The sequence below is a fragment of the Heterocephalus glaber genome, unplaced genomic scaffold (assembly GCF_053883595.1).
Source record: "Heterocephalus glaber isolate CG9 unplaced genomic scaffold, H.glaber_assembly_v1.0 deba00001465, whole genome shotgun sequence".
In the NCBI taxonomy this organism is placed as follows: domain Eukaryota; kingdom Metazoa; phylum Chordata; class Mammalia; order Rodentia; family Bathyergidae; genus Heterocephalus; species Heterocephalus glaber.
In genome coordinates, this window is record NW_028258312.1 from 18,347,645 (window position 1) to 18,366,372 (window position 18,728).

At 42.3% G+C, this 18,728-nt stretch overlaps 2 protein-coding genes across 12 annotated transcripts in view; one reads left to right on the top strand and one right to left on the bottom strand.

Moving 5' to 3' along the window:
* Ell2 (elongation factor for RNA polymerase II 2) overlaps positions 1–6,309 on the top strand; it is a 70,327-nt gene extending 64,018 nt beyond the window's left edge. The window contains exons 10-12 of the mRNA XM_004841706.4: positions 122–293; positions 2,291–2,335; positions 2,433–6,309. Of these exons, the coding sequence (XP_004841763.2) occupies positions 122–293; positions 2,291–2,335; positions 2,433–2,549 (334 nt within the window). The 3' untranslated portion in view covers positions 2,550–6,309. The remainder of the gene's footprint in view (positions 1–121; positions 294–2,290; positions 2,336–2,432) is intronic.
* LOC147826601 (uncharacterized) overlaps positions 1–18,728 on the bottom strand; it is a 93,785-nt gene that overhangs the window by 31,301 nt on the left and 43,756 nt on the right. For 3 of the 11 annotated variants that reach the window (XM_087180949.1, XM_087180952.1, XM_087180953.1), the window contains one exon: positions 16,079–16,164. The exons of 3 other annotated variants lie outside the window; for them this stretch is intronic. In XM_087180949.1, the coding sequence (XP_087037075.1) occupies positions 16,079–16,164 (86 nt within the window). Of the gene's footprint in view, positions 1–2,915; positions 12,676–13,234; positions 13,329–16,078; positions 16,165–18,673; positions 18,715–18,728 lie in introns of those variants that run through there. 5 more of the 11 variants (XR_015438961.1, XR_015438958.1, XR_015438957.1 and 2 more) reach the window with 3 other exon arrangements.

Sequence of the window (18,728 nt, forward strand, 5' to 3'; positions counted from 1 at the left end):
AGTAGCGTTAAATTCTCGGGATAGCCATGGGATATAGTTTCTAGGGAGTTGGTTTAAATCTCCGACTCAGGCGATCAAGTTTGTTCTGTAGCTAATCTACGTTTATCTTTCTTCTTAATAGAAAATATATCGCTATTGTCTCCTATGAGCAACGCCAGAATTACAAGGATGACTTCAATGCTGAGTATGATGAATACAGGGCTTTGCACGCCAGAATGGAGACTGTAGCTCGAAGATTTATCAAACTGGATGCACAACGAAAACGGCTTTCTCCAGGCTCAAAAGAGTATCAGGTAAACACATTTGTCCTCAAATGTTAGTTTCTTTCTTTCTGTCCCTGCCCACCCCAGCCCCAGCCATCCCAAATGCCAGTCTCTTGAAGATGAGCCTCTCTGCTGTTTAGAAAATGAAACATTTGATGTAGTTCTTGAAAATAAAGAAACACAGTTGGCGAAACTTTGCTTAACGGTAATATGATGTATAGTGTGTTGAGCAGTATGCCAAACACAAATAGGAAAAAAGGTGGATCCTGGGATGACTTTAAGTTGGCTACACTGCCAACTCATCTCAGACTGCAGATCCCGGGTCTGGCACTTTCCCCCAACTGTGTTGTTTCAAGTAAATTTTTTTTTTTTTTTGGTACCAGGGATCGAACTTGGGACCTTGCACTTTTGAGGCAGGCAGCGGCACCACTGAGCTAAATCCCCGGCAGATTTTTTAAATTATTACTTTTAAAAACCTCACTGTGACATAGGATAGAGACAATACAGATGTAGGCTAGGAAGGGAACAAAAGACTACAGAGTTTTGGGTTGAGATGAAGAAAACTAGGTGCTTCCAGCCCTTCCAGACACTGATGGTTTGTAACCAGTATTAATCCATCTTTACTTCTCTGCCATACATGGCAGTACTGTAGCTCTCAAAGAGCAGTAGATCCCTGACCTGTCTCCTGATTGTTTTCATAGTTCTTAGCAAAAAGATGAAGAGAAATGAGTGTTTCCTTCTTTGGATAAGCCAGATAACTGACACACTCCACATCATCGGTGGCACTGGGCCTCCATCCCAGCCCGCTACCATTGTTTTTACCTATGTGAGAGAATGGATGAGTTTTCCCACAACAGAAAAAAACAGTCCAAGACCATTTGTATCCGAGAGGCTCCTTAGGTCTTCTACTAGTGGGCCTGGAGCAAAAACTGGTAATAGCTACAGACTTTTCCACAGGAATGAGTATTTGCAGATATAAGAGGTTGGCAAGATGGTGATTTGAGGTTATTTTTCCTACACAGTTGTCGGTATACATGATCGTCTTTAAACTAAAATGTAATTCTGAGGATTGCTTAGTGGTTAGGAGCAGGCTCTGGAGACATGCTTTGTGGGTTGGATTCCAAGTTATCATGTAATACTTCTGTGACCTTGAGCTAGTTATTTAATGCCTCTTTGACTCAAAGAGACAAATCATAGATAATCATAGAGTTGTTGTGGGTAATAAATACAAGTAAGCATTTATAAACTGCTTAGATCCATGCTGAGTACCTGCTGTATCCAGGCTAGCTAGCTCTTTTCCACAGCTCCCTGCCCCACCAGAGTCAGTCATTACTACTGGTTCCAGCATAGTCTTTGAGAAGTTTATTACAGTGTGTTTCGAAAATGTGTTTATGTACATATGAAAGTAATTTTACATATGTACTATATTTATTTGAATCTAAGATTTCCTCAATTGTAAAATGCATCATTGTGTTTTACCCCAGCAATGTAAACTGTGATAATCTTATTTTTTGTCCTGGCTTCATTAAAATGGAAAGATATGCACATCTTAAAAGTAATAAAATCCTTACATTATGTGTTTCTCCTCTTTTAACAAATGGCATCAGGCTATTATTTTGTACTTTACTCTTTTCACCAACTAATATAATACATCACAGAGAAATTTTTTATAACCGTACAGAAAGCTTCCCCATTTTTAATGGCCTCCTACTATTCTTTGTATACATTTCTGAACATCTTGACATCATTTGCTATCTTTTGCTTTACAAGTTGTGCTGCAGTGAATAACCTTAGGTGTACATCATTTCACTCGGGGGAAAGTAAATCTGTAGTATGAGCAGAATTGCTGAGTCAATTTTGCATTTGCTATTTTGATACCTGCTGCCAAATTGCCTTCATAAAGATTGTGCCAAGTTACATTCTCACCATCGACATTTGCTACATCCTTGCTGACTGACTCCATGTTAACTACTGTATTGCCAAAAAAACCTTTGTTTTCTTCTGATTTCTAATTTTTAATTTTGTAGAATGTTCATGAAGAAGTCTTACAAGAATATCAGAAGATCAAGCAGGTAAGTATCATCACTGTTGATTTTCTAACGTGTAGTTGAGAATGGTAAATTCTGCAAGCTAATTCCTCACTGTTTGACTTTTATTTTTTATCTGCAGTCTAGGCCCAATTACCATGAGGAAAAATACAGATGCGAGTATCTTCATAACAAGCTGGCTCACATCAAAAGACTAATAGGTGAATTTGACCAACAGCAAGCAGAGTCATGGCACTAAAACTCTGCTTGGACCAGAAAATGTGAATAAACTTAAGCTTATTTATTTAAAATTCCAAATGAGTTGCTCTAGATCCTAAAAAGATGAAACTTTGCCTGTTGGAAGTTTCAGTATTAGTAAACTTGAGTTCCTTTTTTTTTTTTTTTCATTTTACCTTGCTCCCCTGCATTTTGAAGCTGCTTTGGCCGGTCCTTTTTTTCTCCTCTCAAGACTTGTGTTTGTTAATAGAAGTAATTTTTTAGATATTGGAGATCCAGTGTTTATATACTTCAAATCATTTTTTTTTCCTTAAAAACTTGTGTTTGTCATTAGAAATGATTTTTTAGATATTGGGGATCCAATGTCCACACTTAAAACTTGTGTGTGTTTAGAAAAAAAAAAAAAAAACAGTAATGTAATGTGTAAGGTGAAATGCTTTTGGATAAACATAAGCCTATTTTCTGACCTTTCTTAATGCAAACTCTTTGCCTTAAATGGTAGAATATTTAGAAATTTGCACAAAATACAAAAAAAAAATTAAAACATTGTTTTGGAGGGTTAAAAATAGAGAGTTGTATGACTGTGTATGTGTATAGATTTTTATACGCATATGTATATATAGGCTGACTTGATCTAGACTATTAAATCCACCCTGCAAGTTAACCCCCCATTGCAATGGTTGCCTTAAGGTGTTTGCTAGTCATGTACATAGTGTGGTTAATCATTAGCTGCACTGCTTCCCTGTGAGTCGAGCAATGGGAAGCACACTGTGGCCTACTGGCATTTGAAAGCATGTGCCCGACCTATGTGTGTGCAGAGGTGATGTGGATGCAAGCGTGCATGAAGGACAAAGCTGCTACTCTCAGTAGGCCAAACGCTCAGGTTAAACAACTGACGAGTGTTACTGTAGGGGTTTTTTTTCCTGTCAAATTGCTACTTCTATTACGGAAGACAAAAGCATTTCCATTTCAACAGTTTGTCAGCTTTATAAATGTTGGACAAAAACTGATGTTATAAAAATGAAACAGATCTATAGTTTTGAGGCAAAATTATAAAATTAAATGTGTAGGTAACCTATTTATATACTGCTATAAAGTATTTTTTGAAGAGAGATATGCAAAGAAGCTATTACCTACATGAGATGTATATTTAAAGATTTTTTTTCATCCTGGCTGCCAGGAATATTAAAAAGCGGATATATTTAACCATAACATACTGTGATTCATCAAAATAGCACAAACTTTCATTTCATGGAGTTTATCTGTTGATGCTGATTTAAACTATCACTTGTTTTATCATGTGGGAACATAAGTTATATGGTCAAAAAGAAAGGATTTTGAACTAATGTTGATTCAAGTTGTGTTGTCTTATATTCTTTTCAAAGTGCTGCCAGTTGAAAAGGGAAGCATTATGTTTACAAATCTGTTTTGAAATGTTTGCCAAAATTTTGGTAGTATCTTTAATAAAGATGTCTGTCTCCAGCATCCAAGAAAACAAATAAATAACTTTGTCGCGTATCACTGTAAACCAGAAAATGTTGGTATCTAGGAAATATAAGAGAATATGTAGATTAACTTTTCTCTTTGGAGTTCTTTCTAAAACGTTAACTGGAAAGATTACATAATATATTAAAAGTAGTATACAAAAATATACACATTTAATTTTATACAGACTTTACAAAGACCCCTTGGACCACAATTCTAAAACATTACTGCGGAAATTTGATTTCTGTGTAGCATGGACATCCTTGGGAATTCTGTTTCTTTTAGCATGGAGATCCCTGGTGCTCTTCCTTTCACCTCAGAATTGGTACAATCATTATTAAATGTTAATTTATTTCGAACTCTTAGTTGTAGAAAGGAACCTTGGTGGGGGATAAACTTGGTCCTCATACTGTTATGGTAGAGTCTGCTGAGGAGTTTGTCTATAGGGAATGATTTCATTGGTGTTACTTCTCGGACATCTTGGCCTTTTAATTAGAGATTGTGTGCTGCTATGTGCTGTGATCAGTGTTTCTCAAAACCAAGGTTCTTGCACCACTGGCCTTACCCAAATGAGAATCTCTCCATTTCACAAGTTCCCTGTGGGTAACTTTTTGCAGGCTGACGTATTAGAACCAGAGGCTTGGATGAGGCTCTAAACTTTTAAGTCTATAAATCTGGAAATTTTGAACTAAAGGTCAGCCATTGGCTTTTTACTTGTTTCTTAGCTCATCTCTGTCAGCAGCTGCAAATCACTTTTCCCCTCTGCATGATCTGAGGCACCCCCTCCATTGTTTCACTGCCAACTCTTATTTCAGAACCTGTTCACAAACAAGCCTTCCAGTTGGTTAATCGTTATACCTTGGAGCTCCTACCCACCTACATCAGCATATCTTCTGGTTTACAAGTTGGGTAACAATGGGAGCTGGAGAAGCTCTGTGGAAATCCAGCATTGCACACTACGGACTTGACCACATACCAATAAAAGCCTTAATTTAGATGTTTGTTGTCTACATTGGACAGATCCTTGTAAAATGTGTATCTGCCTATCAGTTGCAAATCTGACAGCTGCAAACCTCGGAGTATTCTATTCCGAGGGTTGCATCCCTTTTGAAGATGGACATGAGCCTATTAAAATATTTGTAATCTTTTTCCATCCCATACTACAAGATTTTTAGATTCTTGCAAATGATTGCTGTAGGAATGAGTGACCACTTGGTATTATTACTCTGGTGGAAGAATTTAGTTTTTTGTTTTTGTGTTGAGGAATACTATGTGTAAAACAGCATTGTCAATATTAAAAAATGAACTGTGCTGTTTTTTATCACATTTCATTGAAAATAATTTGAAATCTTGAAGATTTTTACCAACACCCACAAATCTATTCCATATTAAGTGAGCAGCTAATTTAAACCAGACTTTAAAAACATTAAATACATGTGGGTTTTTTATGTAGGGATTTCACCTCCTTTATTTATTTATTTATTTCCCTTGAAATGCTTTAGAAAAGTTAACTTTCAAAGCTTTAAGTAATAAAAGATGTTCAGTAGTTCTGCCACAGAGGTTATTGGTGTGGTCAGTTTTTATCATTGCTCAATGCATTGATTATAAAAATTCAGTATTAATTTTCTTTCCTCTCTGATTCATCTTATAACCTTTACAGGAGCTTTCTTTTCCTGTAAAGTGTTTCACCCTATTATGTAAAACAAAAGCAAGATGTTAAACTGAGGCCTAGACACAAATGGCCCATCAGTTCACTCTGTGGGTGCCTTAGCCGTTCCCTCAGCGTGTCCTTTGCTCCCGGATCTCGGCAGAATCTCTGGCCAGTTCACGGCAGCATGCATGCTGTCTCTATGCCTGTGACATGCGCTTCACTACCTTGAAAATTCTTGCATTTTATTACTTGCCCAAGTGTTACTAAACCCTTTTCTCATGTGTCCTGGATTGGGGAAAAATATAGCCACTACTTTGAGAGGAATGTTTTAGGAAAGGATATTAACTGACACTACCAAATGAAGGTGACAGAAGACGTTGTCAATGTTCTTTGTAACCAGAAAACAAGGGTGTGAGACTCATTTCAAACTATTTTGAAGTGTTAAAAAAAAGAATATATATATATATATACACACACACACACATATATACCTATACGCTGTTTCTCAGTTGTTCCACCCAACCATGTTAGGCTTCTCAGAGGTAAAATGTCACAGGGGCTTTTCAGTTGTCACTGAGCTCAGCAGCTGTCGCGGCCCCCATTGTTCTTTACTGATTTCAGTTCAATAAAAACGTTAACTTTGCAATTCTGGTACTCGTTTTTCCTTTCATCTCAAGGCTCCTGGTCTATTAAAAAAAAAAATGTGTGCACGTACACACACCGCCCACTGCCCACAACGAAACGATCTTTAACGCCCTGATGTCAACGAGGGATCTTCCGGAACATAAATATTGCTTGTCCATGAATCTAGGAAATGGGAACAGGGTATTTGCTCCAGGACCCACCTGTTTTGAGTGTAGGACATATCCTCCAGGGAAACATCACAAAGAGGCACAGTGACCCCCGTCACCATTCACCAAGGGTCCCCTGTTGGTTGCATTTTGCATGTATCATCCCATTTCTCTTTACTACCTGTTATCTGTCATTCAGGTGAGTAAACAGGCTTAGAAAAGAAACTTCTCAATCACATGGCTGATGAATGACAGCATCTGGGACAGCCTGACTTCTCCATACTGCCCTCCTGTCTACATAGGGCAAAACTTCACCAAGTCCCAATTCCAGTCACACAGGCTAACTCAACCCTTGTGATTCCAAAGAGGTAGAATGTAGGAGTCGGGCTGTTGTCTAATGGATTATTCTTGCTGAGTTAATTTGAAGTGATAGAATAAATTTGACGGGAGATTAAAATACTGAGAATAGGTTCTTCCTTCGCTGCTCCTTTTGAGTATGTTCAGTCTTCACAGGGTATTTAAAGGAAGTGGTACAGGCAGAGGTAGGAGGTAAAGAGTACACTCCTGCAATACTGTTTTCTCCATATTAAAAGGCTACCCCAGGAACAGGCTCCAGCTTTAGGGTGTGCCCAGTTCAAATCAGATGTAAAAGCACTACTAGTTTAGTAACCTCCAGTTACTAAAAGTATTATGAAAGAATGTTGTAGGAGAAAAGAAACCTTCAGTTGAGCATTGGCATTAAAAGCCTAGGACAATTAGTACCAGCAGTGACTGGTGAGGTTTATAAGGAGCCTCAAGGGTGAATAAGGCTCTGAAGGTCATTGTGTCACCAGCCCTGCCAGCCCTTTCCCCACCAACGTCTGACACTGCACTTGCCTTTTAGCTGTCCTTGTCCTTGGCTCTAAAATGAAAACATGCCTCCTTCTTGAGCTAGGAAAGAAGTTTCCCTATGTAAAGCACCTGAGAGGACTGAGAAAAATAGCTATGTAAATTGTGGGTTAGCTCAGTTCAATTAGGAGTGTTTGTTTTCCAGAAGGATGAACCAATCTTGACTGATTGCACCGGGGACAAAGGCAGAGAGGCCTGAAGTTTCAAGGTGGGGTGTTCAGGGTTGGTTTTATTGAATGCTTGAAATACACCATACCTGCTCTTCTGGTTTTACCTTTCCAAGATTGGGCCAGGAGGCTGGCAGAGGCAGCAGGTGGCTCTGATATTTTAGGGTTGCTTAATAGTCAAGTTGGAGGTCAGATGATTCTGCTGTGAGTGACAGTGAAGAGGTGTCATTTTCACCTGCTTGCCGGATTCAACTGACCAGCCAGGCTGGTTTTTCTTACTGTAGTTAGATAGTTGCTGCAAGGGGGCATTTGGAGATGGGGCAATAACAACTGTGTCTCTAGGCCTATGAAAGGCAAGAAAGTGTTTCCTAGAGCACAGCCCACATAATTAGCCAGTGTGTTTGAAGCTGAGGCTTCTGGAGGGATGGCTGATACCCTTTTGACTTCATGAATTCCACCTGGGCTTACAGAGCCCATTGTGCTGTGACTTGGGCGGCCGGATCTACCTTCCCATCATTTCCTGCTACACCACTCTGCACCCAGCCACAGGCCTTCCCTGGGGCTCCGCACCCCACCCTGCGTACGCATTGCTCCTCCCGTCCCACGGCGGGGCAAGCAGGGGAGGTCTCTACACCTCCAGGGATACCCATCTCGCCTTCCTCATCCAGCTAAGTCCTCTCGTCCTTAAGAGCTCCACTTAATCACTCCCTAGCCTGCCAGACTCGCTCAGGTCACCCTGATACTTGCTCTCTTCCATTTTGTACTCCTCCTTTGTGGCACTTACCACGATTATAATGAATACTAATTGTAGTAGCCAGTTATAATTATGATAGTACTAGAGATCATCTTGTCCACCAGGGTGTTCCCAGCCCCTAGCTTAGTCCTGGCATATAAAAGATACTAGATAATTTATGGAAAGAATGAATGAGGAAGACCTGTTCATATAGGTCAATTTTCAGTTGACATGGCCAGCAGCAGATTCGGATTACTGCAAGCACCCACTATCATTCCGGTTTCTGTGCCTTGCTACTTTTTCTTCCCAGGGATTTAGGAATTAACAATGACACATTGGGAGTCTTTGGCCATGATTAACTGTCTGAACCCTTATTGGGACATTTTTTTCCAATATTAGTATTCACACTTCTAGTTACCCCTGAAACAGTTTCCATTTGTTTGGAATATGAAATCTAATGGTTTTAATAGTTACATTTTTTGTCATAACTTACAAATAGGTTCTGATTTCATTTCCTAACTTTTTCAGTTGCTTTCTCTCACTTCTCAAGGACACAGTGGAGAATAATGGTGTAAAATGGTGCAGTCTTCCACCTTTATTTAAGCACCTGCAGCCTGATAGGTTTTATTTATTTTTTATTTTATTTTTTTGTATATCCTTTTATTGGTGCATTTTAGGTATACAATATAATGACATTCATCATTGGAAATTTGCACTTTTACATAGTCTCTCTTGGTTCTTATTTTTCCCCCTTCCCCTGCCCTCCCTTCAATCCCTCCATCCCTCCCTATTTACACTTTGTTTCCATTTTTTCATTTTCTCATATTAATTCCATTCCCTTCTTTCCTTTCCCCTACTCCTCCCATTTCCTCTTCCCTTTTGCCCTTTTTCTTCCTATTTCACATTATGTATTATACCTTTTAGTCCTTGTTTACACTTCCAGTTTCTCACACTAGAGAAACTATTCAGTATTTACATGTGTGTCCTGTTTATTTCACTTGAGAGTATGGGCTCAATGTGCATCCATTTAGCTATAAATGTCTCTAATTTCTCGGTTTTTATGCCAGCCTGATAGTTTTTAAATCCGGCGTGTTTTAGTGGCATGTATCTTATGCCTAGCACCTGTGTCAGCTTCTAAGCAGACGCCCTGAGGAGAACCAGAAGATGCCGGGGTCCCATAACGGTAGAGCTAGCAGAGCGCATCGGTCCGGGAACCACTGCCTTCTTTCTGTAGACCATGACAGGAAGGGTTAGTGCTGAGACCCTAGCAGCTTGCACACTCCTCCCTCGCAGAGCTGAGAACAGCCCAGCAGCCGCTACTGGGAAACGACACTGGGAGTGGGAAAGAGTCTAAAGACGCTGTGCCACGGCACGGGCGGTAGGCCCCGGGGTTCAGCACAGAGTAGAGCCCAGCCTGGCTCAGAGTCCTGGCTCTGCCGCTCGCCAGCGACAGACTACAGTCGCGTTTCTGACATCCTCTGCCCTCGGCTTCCAATCCATGAATGGGATAGCAGCTGCCTCAGGAGGTGGTTGGGAAAATGCACGTGTAGACAGGTATAAGCACTTTCATTGCATGTTTTGAACTTATTTCTCTCCATCTTTTATTTGAATCTGGAAAGTTCTATATTGCAATATACATGAGAAAGCAGCCTGCCAGAACAGAATAATTCTATTGGGTTAATTTAGATTTTTGACTGATTGAGCTCCTGATCACTCTGTGAATCTTTTCAGGTACACATTATCTGGGCCTCGTGGCTCCCAGGAACCTATGCAGTGCTGATGCCTTTTTTCCAAACTTGAGTTTAATTTTGAATATTTTTTCTATTCTCTTCTCCAGTTTGTTATATAAAATGCAGTTTTTCAAATGGAGGTGGGGGGGCGGGGGTTGTGTAACCCTAAGTGCTTAGTTACCGGAGGGGATTGACACAATTCATACAGGCAAGATGCTTTGGGAGAACAAGGCTGCTACGAAAACGAGTCCCTCTTACACCTGTGAACATTTCCTTCTCTCACAGACAGAGTTCATTTCAATCAGCTCACCTAAGGAGCATCAAGAGGGTCTCTAGGGGTCACGTGGCCACCTGAGCTACAAAACTGCAGCTGACAACAGCTGTAAGGGGACACAGGGGACTGTTGGTACAGCCACCGTGCTGTCCACCCCACCCCTCTCTAGCTCTCTGGCCCTGCTGACAAGTCTGTGTTGCTGTGGTAGTTAATTATCCCCAGCCCACCTGCTCCTCCTTGTTCTTGGCTCTTCTTGCCTGAATGAACTATCCTGCGCCTCCCTTCTGTAAATGTACATACACAGCTTACCATTTTTCCTTGTCTGTGCTTAAAGATGATTTGATTTATAGATGGCGAGAAAGCCAGTTTACCATCTACAAGACTAAAAGCAAAGTGTGAAAAGTTTGGGAAGTGAAATCGAAAGGGCTTTGTAGTGTGGAGGAAGAGAGGAGTAGAACATGGACTTCTCCCCCCTGGGTCTGAATCCTAGTTCTGTGACCCAGGGCAATTTGTTTGAACTCCTGGAAATTCCTTCCATCATCTCTGATGAATTAGGATAACAGCTGCATACTAATTAGGTGAGGAGTAAATAAGATCATTGCCCCTCAATAGGGGGCTGAGTAGGGCAGTCACAGAATAGCCTTCCTCTCACCTGCACCCCTGCAAGCCCACGTCAGAGGGCTCTTTGCCTTCAGAAATGAAATTTCTGGCAGGTCCTCTCATTTCTTCAGAACAGCTTCTCTTATATAAACCCGTGGTCCCCTTTAGCATGGTCTCAGTTCAGCAACGTACAAGTCCAGTCTTGTATAGTACCCAAAACTCTGAAGTGAATTTTCAGTTAAAGCATCTCCCTTTCCAGCTAGGCCTAGTTGAAGTGGAAGCCGGGCATATCTTGCTATCCTCTCTTCTTCCAACTCAGCTTCCTCTCGAATTGAAAGAGCAAAGGAGAGGTGAGAGGTGAGAGGTAGGAAAGGTCTTGGATGGGACCTCTGAAAGCTACCCGGGCACTGTCAGTCTGTTCTGTGCACCTTGGACCCTTCTCTAACCCGTGCAATGCCCCTTCAGCATGTGGGACATCCCTGGCCTCTTCACAAAGAAAGCTAGTGTCTTGCTGCCCCCTTTTATTTAAAAAAAAATAGGCATGCCAACATGCCAATCAGAGGTGTTATGTCTGGGCTTTCATCCACCCTCCTATCCCAGCCACAGACTCGCACTTTGGGCCAATGCTGGGAGTGCAGCAACTTCCCCAGTGCATCCTCAACTCTGGACTTTTATTTGGAGACATGAATTACCAGCCCTGAGTTCCCAAGCGTGAAGAGACACCAGTCAGTTTTTCTAAGTGGTCTTCATGGCACTGCTTTCTACATGAGTTCTCTACAGACACTCTCTGCTTTCCAAAAGAAGTCAGTCAGAAGTCCACTGACTTCTCAACTGCCACCCCTTCCTCATGCCAGTGAAAGGAGCCAGAAGCAAGGGGGAGCAAAACTAGGGTTTTCATCACTCCCTCTGCAACCCTGCATATGTGGTTCAGAATGCAACTTTTTCTTGTGGAGGAAAACCGACATGAAATAGCACCGATTGCCTTGTGCCTTCAACCAAAGCTGTCAGAAAGTGCTGTGTTATACCCTGTTACATATTTTTGTGAGTTTCTCAGTCTAGCATCTGTGCATTAATTCAGCACATATTTACACGAACCTAGGCTTTGTGGTTGGTAGCAGAAAAATAGCACTGAACAAGACAAACGTGAATTATAGAAATTGATTCTGATTGTGGAAAATGCTGCAAAATAAGGTTAGCTGTGAGGATGAGGATAAGAGGACAAAGAGCAGTGAGGGAGTGAGGTGAGGCCCCCAGGGAAGCAGCATGGAGCTAAGACTTGCCTGATGGGAGGAGAGGAGCAGAAAGAGAATGTGTCAGAAAGGCCTGCAGTAAGAGGAAGGCTTGTGCCGCTCACACACGCATGTTGTCCAGATGGCTTCTCAGTGATAAAAGCCACTTAGGGTCTCGCTTTTGTTGTTGTTGAACTTGTTCTTTCCATTGCTGCTTTGCCTTTATGGACCATTTCTGGGATGATGAACCCGGGCATGATTCCCTCCACGAGTCCGGTCATTTCAGATACTGTCTTATCAAAGACATCACCGTGCTTGAGGTTCTTATCTAGAGGCCTCATGTTACCAATTCCTTCTGAGGAAAGTTTCCAAAATAGATATTAGTGGGCCCATGGACTCCAGGCTGGTCCATGAGATTTCACATGAGAAAATTTGAGCTGAGGAGCGACTGTGACTGGTTCTCTGAGGAGCTGTGGAGCCCTCGCTCTTCCCAGAAGTCAGAGGCGGGGGCCCAAGGAGAGCACAGAGGGCCAAGCCTGGCTGGTGCCCTCCCTGGGTGGTTGTTCCTGGGCTTGGAGCCCTATCACCCAAAGACTGTTTCTGTCAGGAAAAGAGAAATAAAGTGTACCTTAAGTTCCCTGCTTATAAATGAGTTCCATTCTGGGAGAACATTCTTAAATTGGATTTTTTCGTAAGTCCAACAAAGTGGGTCTTACACGCCTTTGACACAAATACACAATGTAAAGGATAAGAAACTTAGCATGTTCCATAATCTTGTCCTTATTCTTTAGAATTGGGCCAGTGGTTGAATAGTTCAAGTTATAAGAATGAGCAATGTCTACTATCCTTTTGCCTCGGTACAATCTCTTAAATAATTTGCACTTTTTTTTCCATGGTTATTGCTTTGCGCTTCCTAGCAGTCCCTCCCCATCCCGCTGTTTTCCCTCCTGCTTCCAGACATCCTGGGCTCTGAGCGAGCACTGCCCCGCTGCACATTACGGCACTGTACAGTGAGCACCCAGCAGCACAATTGAGACAGAGCCCGGCAGACATGTGAGCTGCTTCCAAGATTTGTTCCCATCTACGAATGTTCTTAACTCGAGGTCCATTGGCATCTGTGAAAGTTCACAGCTTAAATGTTCATAAGTTGGAGACTTACTGTACTATTAAACGTGCCGTCAGCAGCCAGGTAGACCATCCCTGAGGCAGGGCTTCCACCAGGTTACTGGGAGGCAGGCAGGAAACTAAAACTCCTGGGTTGGGAGGAAGATGCCAAAGGGTCAGCAAAGCTAAAGAGGAGCCCTTCTGAAATGGAAATGAGCAAGAGTGGGGATGCACAGTGAGCATTTTCTTTGCCATTTGACCACTTACACCTTCATGCCTTTTCTGAACACTTGCACAGATGGTCTCACTTGATCTTCCCTTGAAGCCATTTTTGGTGGGAGGTGGGAGGACACACCAGGAAGAACCAGGCCCTGAAGGGTCACTTAGTACTAGCACTGGATGAGGACACAGCTCTTGTCTCTCTACTATACCCCAATCCCTACCAGCCTGCTCTAAGAGCTCATCCTTGGGCTCAGTGCTGCTGCCCAAGATTTGAGGGCACCCAGTGAGGGGACCCAGCAACCTCTTCTCACAGCCCGTTCATGCTCTGCCTCAATGAAGTTGACTTTCCCCAGAGTATCGAAGTAAACCTCTTTTATGGCAGGTGTAATTTCCACTCTCCTGCCTGTGCTCTGAGCCAGGTGTTCCTCATCGTGCTGTCTAACTCCAGCTGGGAAACACTGCAGTCCACCATGACAATGCCTCCCTTTCTGCTCACACAGCCCTTGGGTTGAGGCCATTGCACAGGTCCCTGACCTCCTCCACACCACCCCGGGGCCCTGCCCCTAGTGTAATTGGCTCCTCTCCCTGTGCTCTGCCTGGAGTGGGGTCCCATCCCCGTGGCCAGACTGTGTTTCACCTGTTGGTACGCTGCATGGTCACTGCTGCCTGGGTTCTTGAGTGCTGCAACATCTGGATCTCCCTGTAGCCCCTAACAAAGGGCACTCGGCACTGTTCACAGTCCCGATCCCTTGCTCCTGACCTCTGTGTAATCTGCATTATCAGCCACAGTAGAACTGACACGAATACTCAGCGAGGACAGCTGGACAGCCCACCCCAACCCATGCTCCAGAGTAGCGGCTCTCAGGTGTGTCCTCTGACCAGCAGCAGCAACTGTCCAAAACACCAACTTCCGGGCCCTGCCCCAACTTTACTTCTCTGAAATCTCTGGGATGGGCCCAGCAGTTGCTTTCACGAGCTCTCCACAGGGTTCTGACTGGAGGCCAAATCTGGATCCACAGCCTTCTGATTTATTGGAATCACCAGGGACTTTTTAATTATACCATCATCGGTCCCCTCTCAGAGCAAGAGAGCTAGAATTACACAGTTCAGTCAGTGCACAGCGAAAAGCAAGGGCTGCCTTCGAGTGAGGCTGGTGTCTCTCGAATGAGCATCAGGGAATGTGTGCAGCATTACCCAAGTGCCACTGAGCCAGAGAAATTTGGAAAATTCTGGAATTAACAGAGAAGGCTTCTCTTTTTATGAAGGACTTTTCTCAACCTTTAATATGCTGATATGTTCCCCAAGAGGGGATGGACACCACGGTGTACTCACTTTATCAGAGTCTCTTGGAATCATTATAGCAAGGAGCATACATTCTGAAAATTCTTAGAATTTCTGTTAAAAATGATTCCTTATGGAGAATCACTGCAAGTTCAAGGCCAGCCTGGGCTACATAATAAGTTCAAGGCCAGCCTGGGCTACATAGTGAGTTCAAGGCCAGGTTGAACTACATAGGGAGACCCTGTCTCGGGGGAAAAAAAAAAAAAACTATTCCTGCAACAAATCGGATCACTAGAATGCCATGCTGCAATCCCTCATCTCTTTACTAGGGCTGAGGTCCCTGTAAGAAATGGCTGGGCCTTGGATTTAGCTCAGTGGTTCCACTGCCTGCCTTGCAAGTGCAAGGTCCCCAGTTTAATCCCCGGTACCAAAACAGAAAAAAAAAAAAGAAACGGCTATACACAGAATATCCTTTTGTTTGTTTATCCCGTCACTCTCTAAAAGCTCTTTGTAATCCACCATTCTTTATAAATCTATGTAATAAAATTTTCTTAGTTTTGTGCTGGAGGTAAAAGTATGTCTTTTCTGGTGAGCCAATATATTTCCTTAAATTGGATAAAGAGAACTTTGGAGCCCACTGTGTTGTCCTATTTGCTTGTCAGCCTGGGAAGCTGAAAACTAAGTTTAGGGCTCAGTTGTAATTGGTTGCTTTCATCGGGTTTTCTGGTATGTTCCTGTCTCCCCACATTTGTAGTCAGTGGTGTCTTTTCATCTATGTTTTAATAATTTTATTATTTGGTAGTATTTCTTGTCTCCTATTTCTAATCTTTTTAGGAGATTAAAGATACATAGTTTTGGTATAATTTCTAAAAGGAAAAAAGAAGCAACAGAGAGTTTGTATTTCTGTGGGTTTCTTTTGTCTAAAAACTTATACTACCAGTGCTCAGAAGTTGAATGACAGAACTGCAAAGAAAACTTCAAAACCATCCATTGTCTCCACTCTTACCCTCCATAAAATCTAGCCTGAAAGAAATCTAAAATTCTGTAATGGTCATATATTTTAAAGATTAGTACTTCTGAAAATATGACTCATTTTTTTTTGTTTGGTCTCATTATGAACATGCTCCACAAATACCTCATCATTCAAGAAATTTCCAAATAGTAAACTGAATGTCCTGTACCAACACTTTCCAAATATATGTCTATTGCTATGCAACAAATCACTCCAGAATTTAGTAGATTAAACACTAAATGTTATCTCATGCAGTTTCTGAGAATCAGAATTCTAGGAGAGGCTTAGTTGGGAACCTTCACAGGTTACAATGCAGCTGATGACAGCATGTACTCGGCACAAGGCTTTTTTGGGGCTGGAGAGCCCACTTCCAAGCTTACTCACATGGTTGTTGGCTGGAACGCTCTGTTCCTCACCATGGAGAATTGTCCACACCCTTGGGGAATGTCCTCAAACATAGAGACCAGCTTCTGCCAGATAGAAAGATGAGCGAAAACACAAGTGATCGCACCCAAAGTGAAAGTCACCATCCCTTATATCCTAATTTCAGAAACGCAGGCTCTGATGTTAAATAACATTTCTATAACAGCTTCCATTACACTATAATTCCTTTAGGAATGAAACTATAGCCCTAAAGCTACAGTTGTTGTTGTTGTTGTTGTTGTTAAAAAAACACTGGGATTCATCAACCCTTGAACAACACTTAGCTGATTTTCATCCAAGAAATTATAAAGTAGAGGACAGAAAGGGATCCTGCAGTCTACGATGTGACTACTCAAGGTTACGATATGAAAACATACAGAAGAGGGAAAATGTGAAAGAAGACAAGAAAAATAGGTGATCAAACCTATCCACGTATAATGGTTTGCCTCTAGACGCCTTGCCTCAGTGGGATGACTCATTCATTCAATAACAGATTGTTATGGCACATCTACCACGTGGCAGGGCCACTCCAGGCACTGACGATAACACAGTGAACAAAATGATGTCCCTGCCCTCAGGACATTTGCAATCTGAAAGTCACCACCAAGCATTCCCTGGAGAAGAACACAGAGGAAACAAACTCTGCTGTGTTCAAATGCTTTACCAAACACATAACTTTCACTCTATGCCTGGTGTTGCTGTAGTGGTTTGGAAACAATTGAATAATCTATTCCTCATAATTATCCATGTCTGATATCCCCACTTTATGGATGAGCCATGGAAAGGTTGAGTAACTTTTTCAGGGTCACACCGCTAGGCAGAGACCCACAGAGCTGGACTTTGAGCTCAGGCAAGATGGCCACAGAGTGCTTTCTTGTTACCACAACCATACTGCCAAAAAGTGTTGTCTCTGATTTTTGAGTGATCATTGGTGCCAATTTAAAACAGTACATACTGCTCACTAAGTGTGAGTATAAACACTGACCCACAACCGAAGGTTGAAAGTTTCCCTTTTCAGAAAAGTTTTCCTTTACTCTGTGTCTAAAGAATTGAATTGAATCAAGGTCCATAGAGAAGCATTCCAGGAGTGGCCTGGTATAGAAGAATAAAAATGGAGAATCAGAAGAATGTCCCTGTCACCTTTCAGTCCCTTTCCAACAGCACTCAAGATGTCAAGGCAAGGACGGGATGAGTCCTCTGGTACAAACTGTCGCATTACTCTGGGTCTTTGGGCAGGAGCCGTGATTGACTGTGCAGACAACACAGAGAGAATTTGCATATAATTTCCATGAAAGGACCCAGGCATGGCTGAACAGACTTCCTACTGCCAATGCCAAGAAGGGCAAATCGGAGCTCATAACCAAGGCACATCAGCAGTAGCAATTCAACAACGAAAGTCATACCATAGAAAAGACAATGTGTTCCTTTAGTCTGAAGACAATGCAGGGGCATAGTAAACAACAAAGGGGAAATGGCCAGTCCAGCTGACCAGGATTGGGTGCAAAGGAGCGTGTGGCCTTGTGGCCAGTGCTGGCAGCAGTGCAGAGGTCTGCAGTGTCTTTATATTTTTTAAATTACCCATTAAAAAGTATTTGCACCCCCACAAAAAAACACTGCCAGACATCAAGTCCAGATGTTGAGGTAATACTACATCTGGAAATCATAGGGCGAGTTTGGACCCCGTACAGCCAGGGCAGGACAGGACAGACAGGAGGGCCAGGTGTGGACACTGGGTCCTGAGTGCACCTGAGAAGTGCTACTGGGATAGGAACAGAGTCTGAGGGACACCCTCGAGCAAAGCAATGTTACCAGATCACCTCCCCAACTCAGCAACCGTGTCTGTAATGGTGATCCAATTAAAAACAAAGATTCGACCTTGGACTTCTTCATCTGATGTAAAAAACCCATTTTGTTCTTTGCAAAAACTTTCAAGTGGTGCATAGTAAATATAGCAAAAAGTAGAAGGCTCCTGTTCTGACTCACCAATCCCAGGCTTCAAAGGAGACTGTATATCTCCATGCAGTTCTTTTCTTTTTCTTGTGTTCAAATAGGATACCAAACTGCAGATTTGCAACTTAAGTTTTTACTTAACAATATTGTTTGGATGTCTTACCATGATAGTCCCTCTTGGCTTATTTTATTCTTATTAACAGTTGTATGGTATACTATCATTTATATTATAATTATGCATTGTAATAAGTTCTCCTGATTGAGACTCAGACTATTCCTAATAGTAAAAAACAGGGTGTAGGGGCCAGGGATTTGGCTCAGTGGTGCTGCCGCCTGCCTCAAAAGTGCAAGGTCCCGAGTTTGATCCCCAGTACCAAAAAAACCGCCCCCCCCCCAAAAAAAAAACAGGGTGTGGAGGTGCATGCCTGAAATCCCAGCACTTGAGAGGCTGACTCAGGAGGATTGCCACAAATTCAAGGAGAGCCTGGGCTGCATAATGAGTTCAAGGCCAGCCTAAATTGCATAGTGAGACTTTCTGTCAAAAACAAAACAGGAACCATTCCCAACAATGGCCAGAGAAATTATTTTTTTATCTCAGTGGCTTACCATTTTAATTATTAATTCTTGCCTTAGTCATCAAATTCTCTCTAGACAAACAAAA